Raw genomic sequence first — 19,360 nt, 5'->3', positions numbered from 1 at the left:
GTCTACCAGCTCATCCAGGCCAGACCCTAGCTTAGCTGCCGCAGGAACCACACCCACTTTCCTTCAGGCATCCAGGGAGGGGTTGCTGAACGCTTGCTCTCAGTGGGGACACCATGGGAGGCGCAGTTTGTCCCACTCTTCTCCTGTCTCACACTGGCACGGGCACCTGGGAAGGGCAGCCTGCCGGCCTCGTGCCAGAGTTACTTTAAAAATAAACCAGGGAAGAAGGAGGCATAAAAATATCCCCCGGGTTGTGTAAGGCGCTAATTACTACTCCAACCCCTGTCAGGGGCCCCCGTGGTATCTGGATGCAGGGTCCCCTCATCTTCCGCTGCTGCCTGCTGGGAAATGGTTACCAGGATCTGCCTCTGGGGGCAGACAGGCCTTCAGAATCCTGAGAATCCAGGCTGGTGGTGGCTGTGAGGACCCTGGGTGCCTGGTTGGAGAGGCAGAACAGGAAAGGGGCATCCAGGTTGGGCAGAGCAGGGGTTTGGTCTGGCAGGCAGGGGATGGTTCAGGTGCACTAGCTGCTTCCACAGGTGCCCTCTCCACCCTACCTTGTCACTAAGCCCTGCTCATGACTTCCCACCAGAATATTCCTGGTCCACTCTCTTCTCCAAAGTGTGTGAGGTGGGGGCGACAGCTAGACAGATGACCCTGCCACTTCTGACACCCCATCCAGGACTCCTGCCCACGGGGTCTTGTCTATGCCATGCTAGGGGGAACAATGTGGAGGTGATTCTTGACCCATCAGGTTCGGCACGTGTGTGTGTGTGTGTGTGTGTGTGTGTGTGTGGCCCTCCTGACAGCCCCCTCTTGACTGTCTCCTGGGTATCCCTAGACCCTCCAGGCAGGGCTACATTCCAATCCTCTTGGAAGCTCTTGCAGCCACCCCTCCCCCTGGGCAGAGAGTGGGAGAAGATCCCACAGGGACAGGGAGCGAGAGAGGGAGAGGCATGGGCCAAGCCCAGGATGGAGCTGAGGACAGAGGATCAGGGATCAAAGAGAAGAACTTTCCCAGAGGAAGGAGGCAGAGGCCACAAGCGCTGGGAGAGAACAGATCAAAGGACTAGGATGAAGGGGGTTGGATGGGCGGGGAAGGAGCTGTGGATGGGGAGGTGGGTGGGACTGATGGTTGGCAGGGGTCAGGGAAGCTGCTAGAGGAAGAGTCACGTGGACTGGGTGCCCTGGCCCATAACCTGCGAAGGAGGTATAATGATCACTACCTCCTGGACTTTGTAGGTTGGTGAAAGTGCTGTGAAAGATCTGGAAACAGAAGGAGCTGTGGTATTGCTTGTCCTCTGCTGGAATCGGATCACTCTCCTAACAGGTCCAACAAGTGCAAAAGACCCCTCCCCAGCCCTGCCCTCCTTCCCTTCCTCGTGGAATGAGCTGTTGCCCGCGATAGTGTTCACGGTCTCTGTCTCCAGTGGTGACCATGTTGTCACATTCACTGGGGGTTTCTCTGTGGTCAGTGGACTTGACTTCCAAGTGGCTGTCAGCACAAGCTTACTGCTCCCTTCCTTGGACCATTCCTCCTGGCCCCTGGGCTGCTTTCTTTGCATCTCCTCCCTCGCTCGGGCTTCCGGTGTGTGGGGAGGGTTTGGGCGTTCTGGCCTTCTCATCAACACCGTCTTACTCAGCACCTGACTCAGTATCATTTCTATCTGATAACCTCGCAGCTTAAACCTCAGCTCTGACTTCTCCCTTGTGCTTTAGTCTTGCCTCTCGATCCAGCATCCTGGGCTGGTGATAAGCACTTCATGACACTGCATGTCTACAACAGGAGTCTCAAATCTTCACCACACCTGTTCTCCAGGCTTTATTTCTCATCCAGAAGGCCTTCACCATCCAGCCAAACCTCAGGACTAGGACCCTCTCTCTGTCTCCTTCCCATAGATCTCTCTCTTACTCCTCTCCCCAGCATGTGCATCTAGCCTCCTTCAGCAAGCCCATACACTCTGATTTCAAAATCAGAGCCTCAATTCACCGGCACCCTCCACCTCCCGGCCATTCTCTCTGGGAGTTTCTAATGGCTTGGCTGCTCCACCTCCCTGCTTTTGTTTGCGCCATAACCACCTGCCTTCCACAGAGCAGCCTGAGCAACTGGGGACAAATTGAAGCCCTATGAATGTCACAGGCCTGCTTAGGACCCTCCAGGGACTGCATAATCTGAATGTGCACCCCCAGCCCCAGTTCCAAGTTGTGAGGGTGATTACAAGCTGAGCCTTGGGGGCACGGGGGGAGGGGAAGAGATGGGGGCACATCCTCATGAGGGGGAGGAGGGCTCCAGGGAGCTGCTTTGCCCATTTGGCTGTGCCATCTCTGTACCAGGATGTAGGTCCTCAGCAGAAACACTGCAGTGTTGGGCTCCTCCAAGGCTATGAGAAAACCATTGGTGGTGTTTATAGGCGGCCCAGTTTATGGGGTTGTGTTCCAGAAGCCTGAACACACTAACACAAGGGACAGAATCAAGTGCAGACCCTCAACATGGCGGCTCAAGTCCAGCAGGCTGCAGCCCTGCTGTATTTCCTCTGCCCTTGCTTCCATTTTCCTGCCTGCAAGGCTCCCTCCCCACATATCTACAGAGCAGGCTACCTGGTGGCCCTGTGACCCTGGCCACCCGGCTCTTCTCCTCCCCCTTCAACCTCTCTCTGCCACATCCCCCTGTTGTCCTGTCTTTTGGGTCTCTCTTCCCACTGAACTGGTGCTGCCTACTCAGAACCATGTAATTTCATTTACTGTCCATCTCTTTCCTCTAGGAGGTAGGCCCCAGCAGAGGGGTGGGTTGGAGGGAACAGTGGCTGTTTTGCTTCCCCCTTAAGTCCCTGGGGGCCTGTGCCTGATTCAGGAGAGATGCTTTGGTAGGGGAAGCCAGTGGAGGAAAAACTGTGAGAGCAGAGTTGGGGGCTCTAAGGCCTGGCCCCGTCCCCACCCCAGGGCTCCCTTCCTCTTGCAGAAGAGGACTGTGCTGAAGGACTCCAGGGCTAAATCATCACATTTGCATCCTGAATGTGCCCTATACCATGTTCTGCAACAGGCAACTACTCCGTGCCCAGGGTCACTCTGAGATGCCATACCATGCTAACCCATAGCCCTTCAGAGAGGCCCAGCAGGCCACTGGTGTGGGCAGAGCTGGCTGAAGGCTGGTCCATGAGCAGAGTCAGTCCCCGGGGCCCTGGTGAACCCAGCGCAGGACAGCTGGACTGGCTGTCAAATCGCTCATCCTGGGCCAGCTCAGGCCCAGGAGGGCTTTGTCTGCTGCCTCACTCCCATCTCTACTTTCCCACCACCCCCATCGTAAGGCGCCTCCTGGGGTCAGCCTGCTCTGGGCCTCAGTGCTGCAGCCAGGCCCTGCTGTGGGAGCTGCCACGGGGAGCAGGCTGCCCTTCCGGCAGGGTGGTTCCCGCATTCCAGCTGTCCCAAGGGCTGGGGCCCTGGACTCATTCAGCCGATAAGCCGGACCTTGGCCCCGAGCAGAAATGCTGTCTTTCCAGAAAAGGGTGACTGGGAGGTCCTGGTTGGAGCTCTGGCCACAGAGGAAGTCTGTCCAGGGTCTGGACAGCGTGGGGTGAAGTGGGGACAGGGGCAGGATCCCGAGGCTGGGGAGCTGGTGTGCTGCTCAGGGTGGAGGGGTACTGGCAGGGGCTAGGGAGATCTGAAGTGCAAGGGGCTTTAAGCCCTGGTTGCTCAGTCCCTCAAAGACAATGCAGAGACCAGGCAAGCCCTACCTCAGGCCTCGCAGAGGAAACAGTACAGGGGTGTTTATACCCTACTTAGCTCAGCTGTACTCAGCCAAGTCACTCATTGGTTACAGAAACCCTGCGGGCACAGGCTGGGAGCATCTAGGGGATGAACATTCAGGTCTGTGGGCCCAAAGAAGGTGGCAGCTCTGGGTTTCCCCCACTGGCTTTGCCTGGAGGTGAACCAAGGACAACAAAGGCTCCCATTCCGGATTCCTAGGGCCCCTGAGGGGCTTGCTCTGACCCTGGCAAATGAAAATCCATGACCGAGAGCCATGCTGAGGCATAGACTGAGGCATGGACTATGCCAGCTCAGCCTGGCCAGGAGGGGTCTCCTCTTGTGGCCCCCTTTCCCTGTCTGACCTGGTTGGAGGGCAGGCACAGAACTAGAACCACGAAGGCAGGAGATGGCTAACGGCCTGATCCCAGAGCCCTTCTGAGTTCCTATCCCTGGGTGGGAAGGATATGGCTCCTGGAGAAGGGCGGCTCCCTGCCCCCCCCCCCCCCCCCCCCCCCGCCGGTATCTGCCACCCGGCTCACCCCAAGAGCACTGGGCATCAGCACAGCCTCTTTCCATGTTTTTGAGATGCTAAAAGAATCCAGAAAGAAAATGTTAGCAGCTGGCAGCTGGCCGGGGTTCCCCACGGCATTGTGCTGATCCTAATAAGCTCTTGTCTCCCCTGTGGATCCCACACCTGGCTGCAAATTTCCCCCAATCTGGGGAGTCCTCAAACTGCAAAGCCTCCTGGGCTTGCCCCAGCCCTCATGAATGAACCTTGGGGGCAGAGCCCTGATACCCCCTGCTCCAGCTTCACAGAATTGTTGCATGGCAGGGGTCCTCTCACCTACCTCCTCACCATTCAGGAGCAGATGAACTGCCCAACTCACCCCCACAAAGCCTTTCTTGGGAACTGTCACTCTGCTCCCATTGCTAGTTCAGGTTGCCACCCCAGGCAGTAGGCTGGTGCTAACCAATACATAAAACTGAGCCCAATGCTGAGCTCATCCCCATATCCCTGTGGCTAACACTGCCCACTTTGTTATGTCCCTAATAGCCACACCGGGGGAAAGACTCAGCTCCAGCCATGTTCCAGGACCAGGGCAGCTGTATTCCAATGAGAAGGGCCAGGTTTAAGCCTGAAAGGGTTTAAGACTGTGGAAACTGAGGCAGGCCCCAAGAGGACTGGCTACTTTGCTGTGGGTCTCATCTGTCAGGAACAGACAGGACAGAGTTGCTTGTTTCCTGGATGCCACCTGTATTTTGTGGGTGCCAGGTCCAAGGGAGCTCTCTTGCCCAGCCCCGCTTTCTCCAGGATGCTCTGTCCCTTGCAAAAAGTTTGGGTCCCTCAAGAAGCCCCTGGAGGTGGCTGGAAGACTGGAATGTAGCCAGCCCTCTGGGCACTTCTGAACTGGTTCTTGCCTGTGCATTCCTGCCCGACTTTGGAGCCTGGAGCAGAAGTCAGGGAAACAAGCTACCTGGGAGCCTGACATGGCATTTGGTCTGCGAGGGTGCAGGTTGGCCAGCAGGAGCATGGTGTGGTGTGACAGCAGTTTCTCTTCCAGTTTAGCACCACCTCAAGTGCTCCCGCACATGCCTGAGAGGTGACCTTTGGCCTCGAAAAGGAAGTGGGAAAGCTCCCTGGGGGATTAGCTGACCAGAGTGAGGGTCAGGTGACCATGGCTCCTGGGTCACAGGAGTACCTGCAGTTCAGCTGGGGTCACGGAGTACCCATGGGCTCAGCTGAGGTCACGAGATCCCCTACAGTGTCAACTAGGACCACAAGGCACCTACTGGCTTGGCTGGGGTTGGAGGCAGGCTGTAGACAGCTTGGGCCTGTCCCTATCCTCCTCCTGTGCCCATCAACTCAAATCTACCCATGAAAGTCCAGACCCCTCCAGGATCTGCTCCCGGCCACCTCTTCCCAAGCACACTCAACCCCCTTAGGCTGTCATACCACCCCTTGCCCCAGAAGCTCTCTCTGCCAACTGCTGCCTACTGAAGTCCTCGCTCTCCACTGCAGCCTGCCTCAAGTTCTACATGGCCCCAGGAGGCCTCTTAGGCCCCCCCATTTGGAGCCAGTGTCTGTAGATTTGGCATGGACACCATGCAACCTGTTCCTTTCAGAGTCCCCAAGCCCCATGACTGCTTGGGAAACATCCAGGTTCTCACTCGTCTTGATGCCTTGTATAATGCCTGGCATAGAAGAACTCTCCAGAGAGACACTAATTTTTGGTGAATTGAACAGAACTGAAGGCTAAAGCCAATTTTCAATTTGAATGGAGTGTGTGTATGTGTGTGTGGTCTGGGGGGGGGGTCCCAGAACACTTCTAATTTCATGCTGAGTATGTCCACTTCCCAGCCTGCCTCCATAAAGATCAAGACATCTAAGCATCTCCAGGCTAGGAAGAATCTAGAAAACCATTGACTGCCTCCCATTTGGCTACCTAGGTAGCAAATGGGGATCTTTTTGATGTGTCCACTTGGGTAGGCCAAGTCCAAGTGAATGAAATACTAATCATGTGGTTGTGTTGTAGATGTTGGTAATATCCATAATCAGTTGGTGCTAAGTAAAGGAGATCAGGGTGAGCCCTAGAATGTTCTCTGGCAGTAATCTACTGAGCTTGTCCTGGGTGAGTTTGATTCAATCAGCTGAGAGGCCTCCAGAGGCTCTGGCTCACGCTGTGGGGAGCCCGAGGTTGCCCCTCTTAAAATTTTTGGATTTGCCTGGCCAACCCCATCCTCTCCCTCCAACCCTAGTTGCATTATATTTTGTACTACAGTCTCTGAATGGCTCTACTTCTCTGGTTGAACCAGGTTGATCCAGGTGGCTTCTGCAGCATGTCCGGTTGGTGCTGCTTGCATTCCTCTAGGGATGGGGAGCTCACCACCACTTGAGGCAGCACAGGATATCTTTGGTCAATTCTGACTTGCACTGTGGACCAAATTAACCTTGTTGTGAACTTTATGGGTTCAACCCTATGGGCCATCTCAGGACAAGACTGTCCTTGCAGCTCGCAGTAGTCCAGCAAGTCTCTGGTCATACGGTTTCTGTTCCCCATGACTGTCAGGTGTCCAACCTTTGACCCACTGTTCTTCTAACTGATGCTTTGTGCTATCATTTCCATTCCACCTTATCTGTAACAGGTAGTCCTCAGATCATGAGCCTGGGACCCATCCTGGGTCTCTAATGTCTGCATCCTGGCCTGTTCCTGGGAAGCCTTGTTTGGAAAGAAGCAATGAACCTGGGCTGCTGATTCCAATGTGGGCTGGAAGCTGTATCAGCCTTGGGCCTCTGGGCAGAAATGGGGCGTGTGTGTGGGTGGATCCCCCAAATTCACACAGTGGACTCTAATTAGGTTATGATGGTGGAGCACTTGCAAATGGGATTGGTGCCCAGAAAGGAGGAGAAAAGAGCTCGCTCCCTCCCAGTTCCCCATGTCCCCCACTCTGCTGTCATGTGAGGACACAGCAAGAAGATGGCCCCTTGTAAACCAAGAAGACAGACCCTGCCAGACACTGGAAGTTCTGGCACCTGATCTTGGCCTTCTTGGGCTCCGTGGGTTGTGTAAGCTGCCTAGGCTGCTGTTATTCTACGGTTACGGGTGCCCGGGTGGCCAATTCAGGAAGGGGCTCAGGACCCCACTCTGGCCTTTACTCTCCAGCCACCAGGCCCTGGTGTACAGGTGTTCTGCTTGCCAGCTTCCCTGCCTCTGCTTCCCCTGCCATCCCCAACCCTACAGGCTGGCTATAGCACACAGCCCTATTTGGCTCCACAGCTGATCCCTGGGGCAAGATGCAGCCTGGCTCCAGCCCCAGGGAAGGAAAGGTTTGCAGTTCCTAGGACCCCAGCTCCAACGTCTCCACTACCAGATTCTTATGGCTTTTTCCAGTTCTAGAGATCTTGTTCTTAACCCCATCATCCACACCTTGTGGTTATCCCCAGAAGCCAAGATTCCAGGTCCTTTCAAATTCTTGTCATCTGATTTGTGGACTGTGGATCAACAGCCTTAGAGTCCCATGTCCTGTTGTAGGGTGGGCAAGAGGAGATAGCTTAGAAATGCTGATTCCCTGGACTGATCCTGGATTCCCCAGTTTCCCCAGTTTCTCTCCTGGAGTGTTTGTTTCCTCCGTGCAGCTGGGCAGATGACTGCCGTCTGCCTCTGTCAAGGTCATGGCCGAAGGGGTAGGAAAGCTCTTAGGCGACAGAGAGCCTAGCTCCAGCACTAGGCCAGGTTCATGTTCCCGAAGGGGAAGAACCTTTAGGAAGAGTCAGGGTAGGATCCAAGTTGCAGTCTGGAGGGGGTCCCAGGGTTCCAGCCTGGGAGAGGCCACCGTTCACTCAGCGACCCCTCCCCAGCCACAGTGGAGGCCAGTTTTGCTACGTGGTAAGGTAAAAGTATGAGTTAGGGCAATGGCTTGGGTCTAGACAATTCCAGGTGAAGGGTGGGTTCTCCAAGGCTGTCTGAAGACAGCAAAGGCGTGGGCCAAGGAGTTGGGCAGCTGGCCACCCTGTATTGCCACAAGAGACGTCTGTCATGTGGGTCTTGGAGGGCCAGAGGCCAGTGGAGGGATCAGGGAACAGGGCTCTGAGCCCGGCTCATATGATAACCCAAGTGTGACCTCGAGCAAGTCTCTGGTTCAATCTGGAGTTCTGGTGACTGTGCTGTAAACACCAGGGCTGGAGCAAAAGCTCGCAATGTTTCCTGGACCCCTGCCCCATCCACTGCTCTGGGGCTGAAACCCTAAAGCCAGGTCTTGGCGGAGGGCATTATGGAGACCCAGGTGCCTGTCTGGCATCATTTGTGGCATTGGCACAGAGAGAAACGCAGGAAGTTCCATGGCAACATGCACCCTCCAGGCTTTCATGGAAGTCCTGGCCTGCTTCTGACAAGTTAGTAGGGTCCTGGGTAAATTCCCTGCCCTTTCTGAACTTCCCTTTCCTTGCCATCCAGGTGATCCCACCCACCCCACTCTCCTCCAACCTGCCCTGGACGGGAAGTTGGCCTTCAGGGGTGTCCCAGCTGAGTTTCACCTGTAGCGACAATGGTTTTTTCCTGGGCTGCTGCCTGGCTGCAGGGAAATCACTTTTACATTAAAAAAAAATTACTAAATCAACTCACAGACTCACCGTTTGCGCTGCCAGCTGAAAGCTGTTTTTAGTGGTGATTTGCACTACATTCATCTGTGATTGTTTATGTTTTCTTTGGAAATACTTATTGTGTTTGTCCTGTCCCCCTGCGGCCAGGCGCGTGTCTTCTATTTCTGTCCTAGTGTCGCTCCCACTCCCTCCAGGCCTCCAGCCCCAGCCCCCTCCTGCGATGTCTGGGAACTGGACTTGGATGTAGGAGGGCAGGAGGCCTGGACAAGGACCCCTGGTTGCACACACCCACTTTGTGGAGGAGGAAGTTGAGGGTGCTGCTGGGGGACCAGTTACCATGCTGAGCACATGAGCACTTTCACTCCTGGCTCCAGTATTATGCCTGTGCACAGGGAGATGAGAGGGCAGGAATGAGGCAGCCTCCTGGTCTACCAAGCTACCATCTCTAACTGCTGGGAAAGACCTGGGTTGGTTGTGGTTGCAGCAGTCCTTGGTGACACAGTAGGTCCTTCCTATCACATGAACACTCATGGAGACAGGAGCTGGGACTGCAGGCCCTTCTTGCCATGGTCCCATTGAATCCTGGTGGGGGCAGATACTATGATTTGCATTTTGTAGGTGATGATAAAACAAACTCTCAGGTTTTAGAATACCTTGTCCCAGGTTATACAGCAGGCGTCAGTGGGGTACGAGCATGAATAACAGATGTAGGTGAACCCCAGAGCTCAGGGTTCCAGGCTAGGGCTCCACCTGCAGCAAAAGCCTGTGGGGTCAGAGATGAGGGGCTGGTCATTCAAAGTGGGATGGGGGAGGAGAGGAAATGCTGGCTTAGAGTGGGCACTGGGACTTTTTCAAGGCAACCCTCCTTACAAGAGGGCTGAAAAAGACAACTCAGAATTGTGAGAAGCTACCAGAGGAATTTCTGGTAAAAAAAAATATGGGTGGGGGTATGGAGGAGCAAGCTGGGGTGCTAGAGAGAATGCCTGCATGGGTACCTGGAGGCCTGGGCTCTTACAGTATCTGATGCTGTCCTTACTGGGTGACCCTGAGCAAGCTGCTCACTGGTCTGGGCTTTTGATGATGGTGACTAGCTCCTCTGGAGGTTTTGGGGATGCACATTCCCCATCTTCTCAGAAAGATGTCCAACAGATAGCTTTCCTCAAGTGCCACCAAGCCTGGATTCCCTGCAACAGGGTTTCCAGGCCATGTGGGGAGCTGTGCAGGCTGTGCTCAGTTGGGCACAGGGCAGCTGCCGCAGGAAGAAGAGGCCTCCTGCCCTGGCTCTGTCAGTGAGATGATGGCTTGGTTGCTCGTTGCCTTAGAGCCACAGGATTCCCGGGAGCTGTGGTGGGAAAACCAGCACCTGTGAGCCTGTGCCAGTCCTGGTGCCCGGCACAGCTCTGACACGTGGTCTGGATTGGGCAGGGAGCCAAGGTGCAGGGAAGTGGCAGGTGGCTGGGGCTGGCGGGAGCCACAGGCCTTCTCCTCTGGGGGAGGGAGCAACTTTGCCAGGGGGAAAGCCTTGGACTCCTTGGTCGCCGAGGTACAACTCCAGCTCTGGGTGGCAAGTGTGAAGTGGAGTAAGGACTGGTAAGAAGTGCAGAGTATGGGAGTCTGGGTGGCACTGCGACTGAGCCCAGGGGTCTCTTCTGGGCAGTGAGAATAATGAGGGCTGTGGTAAAGGACTGGCAGGATAGCTGGCAGTCAATGAGGGCACACAAATGAGGAGCTAGGAGACGGCCTGGCAAAGAGTGGATAGTAGGGTGGGGTCAGAAGGGTTGTAGCCCCGTGGGTTTAGCCCCATCTGTGATGCTAGCATCCTATTTGAGCACCAATTTGAGCCCCGGATGTTCCACTTCCAATTCAGCTCCCTACAAATGGGAAAGCAGAGGATGGCATAAGTGCTTGTGTTCCTGCTACCCATGTGGGAGACCTGTATGGGGTTCCTAGCTCCTGGCCTCAGCCTGGCCCAGACCTAGCTACTGTGGCCTTTTAGGGAGCAAGCCAGCAGACAGAAGCTCTCTCTCTTTGTCTCCCTCTCTCTGTAGCTCTGCCTTTCAAATAATATCTCAAAAAGACAGACAATAGGCAGTAACTGCTGTTATCACTGTGGCTGCTAATGAAAATAATAAATAAGGAGGCACCTGGAGGGAAGCAGGGGAGAGTGAGGTATGGCTGTCACATCCAACCACATTGCTCCAACGTGTGGCTCCGTTCTCCACTCTGTAAGAGACAGAGGTTGTGCCAGCTGATCTCCGAGCCCCTCCTGCTCCGACAGCCCCTGAGCTATGAATAGATGGGGCTGGGGCCCTGGAGGAGTTAAGTGACTCAACGGCTTACAAGGGTTAGGTTTTCCAAGAAATGAGTTTGTGTTTGGGGAACTTGGAGTACAACGAAGGAAGATTTTCCTGGCTGGGAAGTCAGGGACAAAGGGGCTGAAGGAAGCCCTGCCATCAGTGGAGTTGGTTACTAACAGGTGAATTACTAAGGCCAACTGTCCTTAGTCAGGGTTGCCCTTGTGTGTCCCGCACACTGGCATTCCCTAGCACGTCTTGGCTCTGCCAGACAAAGCCCAGCCATGTCTGGGCTTCACAGCACATGGAAGCCAGGGAAGCAGCACAGAGCCAAGTAGGGAGAGAGAGAGAGCCCTTGGCTTGGAGTTGGAGGACCCAGTTGCCAGTCCTGACCCCACTGTATCCCAGCTGGGACATACTGTGATGGAGAGGCTCTTGCCCTTACCCCAGGCCTCTCCACCTTTGTCTGGACGCTAGCCTGGTGACTCCCCTCAGTTGTGAGGTCTAATGCTTGGGACTGGGGATGAGAGCACTGTGGGCACAAAGGGGCTAAGCCAATGGGACACTCAGGCATGGTTCCATCCTGACAGGGCTCCCGGGTCTCAAAAGGAGGGGCCCTTTCAGGATCCCCAAGGGGTCAGACGGACAGGGACTGTTGGCTTCAGAGTCAGATCAGTAACATCAATCAGACTTAAGGTCCTTTTCCAACTATCTGTTCATAGCCCTGGCTGATTTTTTTTTTTCTCAGAACAGAGTCCTTCTGCACAGCTTCTGGCTAAGTGGCACCATTGAAGTGGTAGGTGACAAAAAGCCAGAGATGGTTCAGAGTGGGCAGTGTCCATCTGGGAGCCACTCCCCCACCCCCTGCATACTCCAGATATAGGGGAGCCTGATGTTGGCTCTTGCCATGTGCTTGAATCTAGTCATTGAAAGGGCACCCCATCTGCCTCCATATCCAGCTTTTAGCATCTCCTTTGTTGGGGGAAACCAAGCACTTGGGGAAATAGCAGAGATGGAGGAGCCAGACAGCACCCTCTCTATTCTGCCCACCTTCAGCCCATCTCTAAGTGATCATGACAGGCCACTGGGTACTATGCCCAGGAAGGGAGTCCCAGGGCCTGGGCCACGTGGAGGTTAGTTATTGTATGATTAAAGAGACACAGCACATCCCTGAAAATGTAAATAACTGTTCCAAAGTGCCTGCACTGTCTCAGGCAGGTCGTCCTGACACTAAGTCCTCTCCAATTGCCCTTGGAGGTTTCGAAGGAAGAGAGGATTTGTGTGGGACTTAGACGGTTGGTTTGGACAAGATAAACAATAGACTGAGGATAAGGTGCACCCAACAAGCACATGTAAGGTGTGCTTGGGGGCACTGCCTGGCCACGGGAGAGGCAGAAGTGAAGAGTGAAGTCAGACACAAAGGTTGGAGCCAGGGATGCAGGTCCTTAAAATCAGGGACAAGAAGTGTGGACCATTGGGGGAGGGATGGGGAGCCACTGGGAGCTTCTGAGAACAGAACTGGTCTGGTGAAAGAGTTGTGTTTGGGGAGAGTCTTTCTAGCATTCTGGTTCAGGGGTAAGCTGTCCTGGTTGGGGGAATGAGGCTAGAGGCGAGGAGGTTGCTAGGAGCTGGGGGCAATGGGATGAAGAAGGGAAGGGCAAGGAGCAAGGGCTTGACAAGTGGGAAGAGGGAGACAGAAGGCGGGAGGATGTCCACTCCGATTCTCCATGCATTCGGCCAGTCCTGGGGACCCTGGCAGGTGGCAGTAGGGTGCCAGAGGGAAGGGGACCCAGGAGCAAACGTGTCCCTCGTCCTTTTCAGGGAAGCAACCCTCTCTCTGGGAAGACCTGGGTGAGATCATACTATCCTAAATTCACAGGATTGGCAGGACCCAGAGGTGCCACATCCACACCTAGGGCCCCTTCTCTTGCTCTTTTTAGAAAGATATGGTTCTGAAACTACAAGGCACAGCTCCCCGTGCTGCGCCCACCCCAGACAGCAGCAGAGCTTTGGAACAAAGTCCTGCAGTGGTTAGACTGCCGGCACAGTGGCCAGCCCTGCCTTCTACCCCCTCCACGCCTGTTGACTCCCAGGAAAACACTGCCATCTTGTCATGGGCCATGCCAAATGGCAAGGAGCCCCTAGAGGCTCAGCCAAGACAGGGAGGGGAGAAGGAGCGGGAAAGAGGGTGGACACAGCTCCTGGAGGCATCCCAAAGGGCCCTGGGGGAAGGTGGGTTTCCCATCTCAAAATCCAGGCACGTCGGGGCTAGGAGGCGTCCTTGAGATCTGGTTGGCCAACCTCCCCCTGTCTGGAGGTGAGCCTGAGACCAGCACAGGGAAAGGGACCCGTCCAAGGTCACACAGTGGCATAGTGATGGGGCTAGGTGTGGGGGGTCCTGGGGGTCTCAGGAGCAGGTGCAGTGTTTGCTCTTGTCTGGACACACTGGACAGCACCTTCAAGAGCCTGGCTAGGGACCCCTTTGCTGGACACTCGTCTGTGTGCTGTACCCGAGTATGTGTGCTTGTGCTTCTGTTGTCACAGAGTCTGGGTGAGCATGTGGCCTGGTTTGGGGCCATTGCTGTGAGGTGACTGTTTTGCAGATAGGGGGAGAGGAGAAGGCTGGTGAGGCTGGATTTGGCTTCCGGCATTGGCTCAGCTGCTCTAAGAAAATTACAGGCACTGGTTGTTGGTGACTAAAGTCCTCCTGGACCTGGGCACACGCGCGCACACACAACCCGGGCAATACACACACACACACACACACACACACACACACACACACACACACACACACACACACACACACCCCACACGGAGGACACGCGCGCGCACACACCCTGAGCAGCACTCACAACCCCTGGGGACAGAGGGTGTTTCTGGTGCCCAGAATGCCGCTGAGCGAGCGTCCGGGTAGGGCGTCCTCCCGCCTCCCTGGAGCCCGGCAGGTGTGGACGCGCCGGGGTGCGGAGCCCACGCCGAGGAGCTACGCGGAGCAGCGGCGCGCTCCCTGCCGCTCACGCCCAGAGCCCGGCTCCGGGGCCGGCGCGGCCACACCCCTCCTTCCCTAGTCTCCGCCGGCCCGGCCTGCCCCCTCTCACACACTTCACAGTCCCCTGGGGAACCTGGCGCGGCCTGGCAGGGCCAAGTTAGGGCTGGCCCGGCTGGAGGGGCCGGTCCTGAGCCAAGAATCGCCGCCTCCCCCGAGTCCCCAGCCCAGCGCAGAGGACCCGCTTGGTTGAGCCCTGGCTCCTGGGGGCGCGGAGCGGGGGTGGGTGGCCCAGCTTCTCTCCGGGGACCCCAGTCTCTGCTGCCGGCCCCCAACCCGTGTCCGCACCTCCCTACCCCTCGTTGTCCCCCCTTCGCCCCCGCCAAGCGAATAGTTACCGATGGTGGTGATGACGGTGATGGCGAAGTAGAAGGAGCCGGCGAAACGCCACTGCACGCCGGCCTTGTGCGGCTTGAGGCGCAGCACGACGCGTTCGAGCTCCTCATAGCCGCCCAGGCTGAGGTTGTAGCGTGCCCGCAGCTCCTGCTGCCGCCGCTCCAGCCGCTGCCGCTCCACCATCTCGGGCTCGGACTCGAGCGCGTCGAAGACCGCGGCGCCCACCAGCAGGTAGGTAAAGGTGCACACGATGAGAGCCAGCGTGCGCACGTTCTGCCGCTTCATCGTGGCGCCCGGGCCGCCGCCGGCCCCCCGGCGCCCCCGGCCCGCGCCCCGGCCGCCGCTGCTGCTGCCCCACAGGCGGCCTGGGGCATGGCTGCGCTCGGCTCTCGGCGCCCACTGCGCGCCCGCGGCCACCGCCGCCGCCGCGGAGCTGTCCCTTCAGCACCACCCACCGCCCTCCTCCGCCAGCCCCGCGCCCGCCCCCGCCCCGCGCCCGCAGGCCGCCTCCTCCCGCCAGCCCTCCCGCCCAGCCAAATAAGGACTGGGGAGACGGCCGAGGGAGGGAGGGCAGGGCGGCGAGCGGGAGAGCCTGGGCCGGACAGAGGAGGTGGCAAAGGGAGAAAAGAGAGAGAGAGCAGGAGGGAGAGAGGGCGAATTGGAGGGAGACATGGGGGAGGGGAGGAGAGAAAGAGAGAGAGCGTGAGCCAGCCAGAGGCAGAGATAACTAGTGGCAGATCGAGGCCCCGGGGAAGAGACCCCATAGGAGAGAGATCCCGAGGTGGATGGACAGACACAGAAGTACCAGAAGCAGGCAGAAACACACAGAAGGGAAGTTGAAGCACAAAGAACAGCTTGAGTGGGAAAGAGTGGGGGGAGGGAGGGAGGGAAAGAGAGAGAGAGAGAGAGACTGACTGTGTCAGAGAGCAAGAGGTAAACTGATATCACAGAAGAAGATGGTGAAACAAGGAAGGGGAAGGAGCAGCAGAGTGGGTCTTGCTCCCCACCCCATCCCCAACAGCTGTCCGACTGGCAGGGGCCTTGGCCTGGCTGTCCTGCTTCTTCCTGTACGCATGGAGGAACTGAGGCACAGGGAGGTGCAGTAACAGCCAAGGGCAGGCAGTGAGGCAGGGACAGCCCTGGGACTCTGCCAAGCTTTCCTTCCTCCTGGGCCATACTCCCTGTCCTGTGCCAGACCCTGGCTGTCCTAAGAAGAGGCAGGCCCGGCTGCAGAACTGTGCGTACATGAGCGACACCCAGGGGACAGTCTGGCTCTGGGGAGCAGTCAACACAGCTCCTGGAAAGGGATGAGAAGGCACAGCTTGGGCTCCTGGGGCCCTCTGCTCTGCCCCCAAGGGCCCTGCAGAATGGCCTGCGTCAGTGTACCCAGGTTGAGCTTGGGCTGGGTTGCCAGGGCCAGCCTTGGACACCAGCTTGGGATGTCCCCACAGGGCTGGGATCTGGCTGGAATAGAGAAGGTGGGATTCGGCTGGAGACACACACTGGCCCACTCCTTGTCTTTTTGCTTCTCCACTCACCAACAAGGTGACTGTGCTGGTGATAAAGGAAGGGTCCTGGTCGCTGCCCTTCCTGGCACCTGCCATCTTTATGCCTTGTAGGAAGTTGTTGCAGATGCTCCCACAGGACTTGCTCAGCTCCAGGCTTGTATGTGCTGGGTGAGCAGAATGTTTGGAATGTGAATTCTGGTGCCAAGGAGGGCCAGAGTCCTGCACAGGACCCTGGCATGGGGCCACACAAAAAGACACAGAAGAGGCCCCAGGGTCCCTGGCCCAGGCGCAGCCATCCCGGGCTGACTTGCTGCTGCTAGTTGCTGCACTCTGTCCACAGCATCTGGGGAGGGCCACCAACCCATTCATTCCCCCAATTATTTGTTCACTGCAAGTGTTTATCAAACATCTGCTATGTGTCACGCGACACACAGTTAAGTTCATTATTCCTGGTCCTTACCACAATCCTGAAAGATGCATATGGTTATGCCTGTTTGATAGGTTGAGAAACTGAGGCAGAATACCACCCAAGGCACTCAGCTGGAACATGGCTGCTGTCGGTCTGTCTCAAGCCCAGTTTCATCTCCATGGCTTCTTGAACCTCAATTTCATTCAACTCTGCACCCTCTCCTGAGCTCTCTGCTTTAAGGGGATCAGAGAAGACTGCCTGGGTACAGATTGGGTGATATGAGGCTCTTCAACAGCTTCTGTTTCCTGAGGGTTCATCTCTGGTCAGAGCCTGATGGAAGAGACCTGAATCCATAGCAGCTGTTCTCCCAGAAAGGAAGATCTTTGCTCCTCTGCAGACACAACTTCCTGGTCTTGCCCTCTGACCACGAACTTGGCCAAGGGAAAGCTTTCCCCCTTGATCTCTAGAAGAAACTTGCTGGCTTTTGCATCTTAGTTTCTGTGCACTTCTGATGTTGCGGTTCTGAGCCATAAAGGCCCCAGAAACCAGTACCCCCCGAAGGCTGTATAGATGAGCAAGTGGCTTGCTAGATTCGGTTTGCAGGGTGAAAAAGTATGAGGCCAGGGTCCACTTGCTTTTGGCCACCAAGCCAGACTTCAGTGCATACCAAAGGGGATATCACAAGTGGTGGAGTTTTGAAAAGGGAAAAGGAACCCTGACTTTAGGGGTAAGTCATCTATTATTGATTGTGATGAAGTTTGTTTTCACAGCACTTCAGACCTGGAAGGACCTTTAGATGTCACCAGTCAAGCCGTGTCATGTTACAGATGAGGAAACCAAGGTCCGGCAAGCAGAGACAGGGCTGCCCAAGGGCACACAATGAGTGAGGGGAGACCCAGACACATGCCCCTGGCTACGGGGTTTCCTGTGGCATCATTATGTGTGGGGTGAGAGCACCCAGCAGGGAGGAGCAGTTGACACAGCCACATTGGCTTTGGAGCTTAGGGGCGGCCTGGCTCTCCTCCCCTTCCTTCTCTTCTGTAGGGAGTTATGGTGATGGAGCCCAGTGGGTTCCTGTTGAGATTTCTAAAACCCCTTCAGACTTGCAGGTAGGAGTCCTCTCCTCTCATCCCCAAGATGATGGGATGCCTCAGACCCAGCAGGCCACCCTACTTCCTTCTATCCAAGACCTCCTGCACCTGCTCCTGGTTATGTAGTCCATTGTGGTGCTCAAGCCAGCCTCTCCTCCCTGGGCCTCAGCTTGCACGTCCCTACATGGAGGAATTTGGCTCAGCACATGTCTGCCCTCCATGCAGATCGTTCGATTGCCTGGACTGCTTATGCCTCTGTGTCCCAAGTTCTTGTCTTGATACATGGGAACATAAAAACACTCACAGTTTGAGCTTTTTTGGGCTCTAGCGTGTGAGGAAAGAGATGCTCACAGAGTGAAGAGTGCAGCATCATTGTCACTAGTCGCTCCATGATACCTGAGACATTAGGCATGATTTTTTTCCTCCTGGATCTTCCACTTCTTTCCTCACTAAGTTCCAAACACATCCAAGTACTTTCACATATCATATGGTTCATGTCCTCTGGCATGCTGGTGCCTCCTGATCTCTCCCGCCTTCTGTCTGTCAAACCCTTTATCTGAGCTTAAGACAAGCTCCACAAGGAATTCCTCAGTGACCTCCTGTCAAACTACGGGCTGCTTGGTGTTTCCACTGAAGGCTTGGTTCAGCAAGTGTTCACCCCATCCACACTTCAACCGAGCAGGTGTTTCTGCCTGGTGAATTCACTGTTCCTTTAATATTCATCTTCCCTGCTGCTGTGTTCACGCCCCTAGGCTGGAGGCCTGTACTCCTCTTGGTCTTCCCATGGTGCTTCGCACAGCAGAGCTGCTCCATGTGTTGCTTTGGGTACCAAGGTCACAAGGGAAGGAAGGACTTGGAGAATCCCACACCCGCTGAGTTAGAGAACAGCAGAGGGGTGCAGACGGCAGGCAGAGAAAACCTGGGAATTTTCTGCTGCGATACTGTAGGCAGACACATTGCAAGCTGCCCAGTTTAGGGGAAGAGGATAAAGGCGGATATATGGGACTAGTGTTTGGACATAGAAGACTTAAGTGCTTGTCAGCAACATCGGTATGCCATCTGAGTTCCAGTTGGAGTCCAGGCTGTTCCACTTTTGATCCAGCTCCCTATTAAAGATTCTAGGAAAGTGGCAGAGGATGGCCTGCCTGCTTTGACCCATGCCACCCATGCTGGGAACCCAGATGGAGTTCTAGGCTCCTGGTTTGGCTTGGTGTAGCCCTAGCTGTGATCATTGGAGGAGTGAACCAGTGGATGGAAGAGCTCTCTTTCTCTCTCCTGTTTTCTCTATAAGTCTGCCTTTCAAATGAAATCTCTTTTTAAATACTTAGAAAAAAAAGAGTCAGATGTGTCTGAATGCCTGAGATAACATGTTGTGTATATCAAGCAAAGAGAGAAAACTGAACCAGAAGTCCAGAGGCCTGGAGTTTGTTTGGTGTCACTGCTGCCCCTGAACACCAACTAGCTGGGTGGATTTGGGACCCTCAGGTGACTTTTTTTTATAGGTTGGGAGTGTAGGGTCCTTTACCTTCTGGCCCTCTGACCACCTAGGCTCTTCGACAAGGCCAAGAAGGAGAAGGGCCCAGGCACCTGCATGCTTGCTGATTCCAGTCAATTTCAATGGCAGTTGGACTGGAAGGTAGGGGTAGGCCCCCGTAATGGGAGAGAAAAGGCTGATTTAGAGGGTCAAATCCCGCCTTCACTCATCACCAGCCAAACTGGAGCTCCTGTGAGAGCCTGCTGCATCCTGCCTGGACCTGACCATGCAGCTCCTGCAGGTCTCTGTCCCCCATAGGCCTCGGCATAGAAGCTGGCCCAGAGAAAGGGCTCTGCA

The 19,360-nt window shown here is 55.7% G+C and overlaps 1 protein-coding gene across 2 annotated transcripts in view; it reads right to left on the bottom strand.

The window, feature by feature from the left end:
* The window catches only part of KCNK3 (potassium two pore domain channel subfamily K member 3), a 33,109-nt gene extending 18,197 nt beyond the window's left edge, over positions 1–14,912 (bottom strand). Inside the window, exon 1 of one of the 2 annotated variants that reach the window (XM_040993953.1) lies at positions 14,524–14,912. In XM_040993953.1, coding sequence (XP_040849887.1) covers positions 14,524–14,806 — 283 coding nt within the window. In that variant the 5' untranslated portion in view covers positions 14,807–14,912. The remainder of the gene's footprint in view (positions 1–14,523) is intronic. The other variant, XM_040993954.1, reaches the window with a different exon arrangement.
* Positions 14,913–19,360: the final 4,448 nt, after the last annotated feature.

Source organism: Ochotona curzoniae, unplaced genomic scaffold (assembly GCF_017591425.1).
Source record: "Ochotona curzoniae isolate NIBS_2020 unplaced genomic scaffold, NIBS_Ocur_1.0 contig_883, whole genome shotgun sequence".
Lineage (NCBI taxonomy): Eukaryota > Metazoa > Chordata > Mammalia > Lagomorpha > Ochotonidae > Ochotona > Ochotona curzoniae.
The sequence above is the reverse complement of the archived record's forward strand: the minus strand, read 5'-3'. Positions and strand labels throughout refer to the sequence as shown.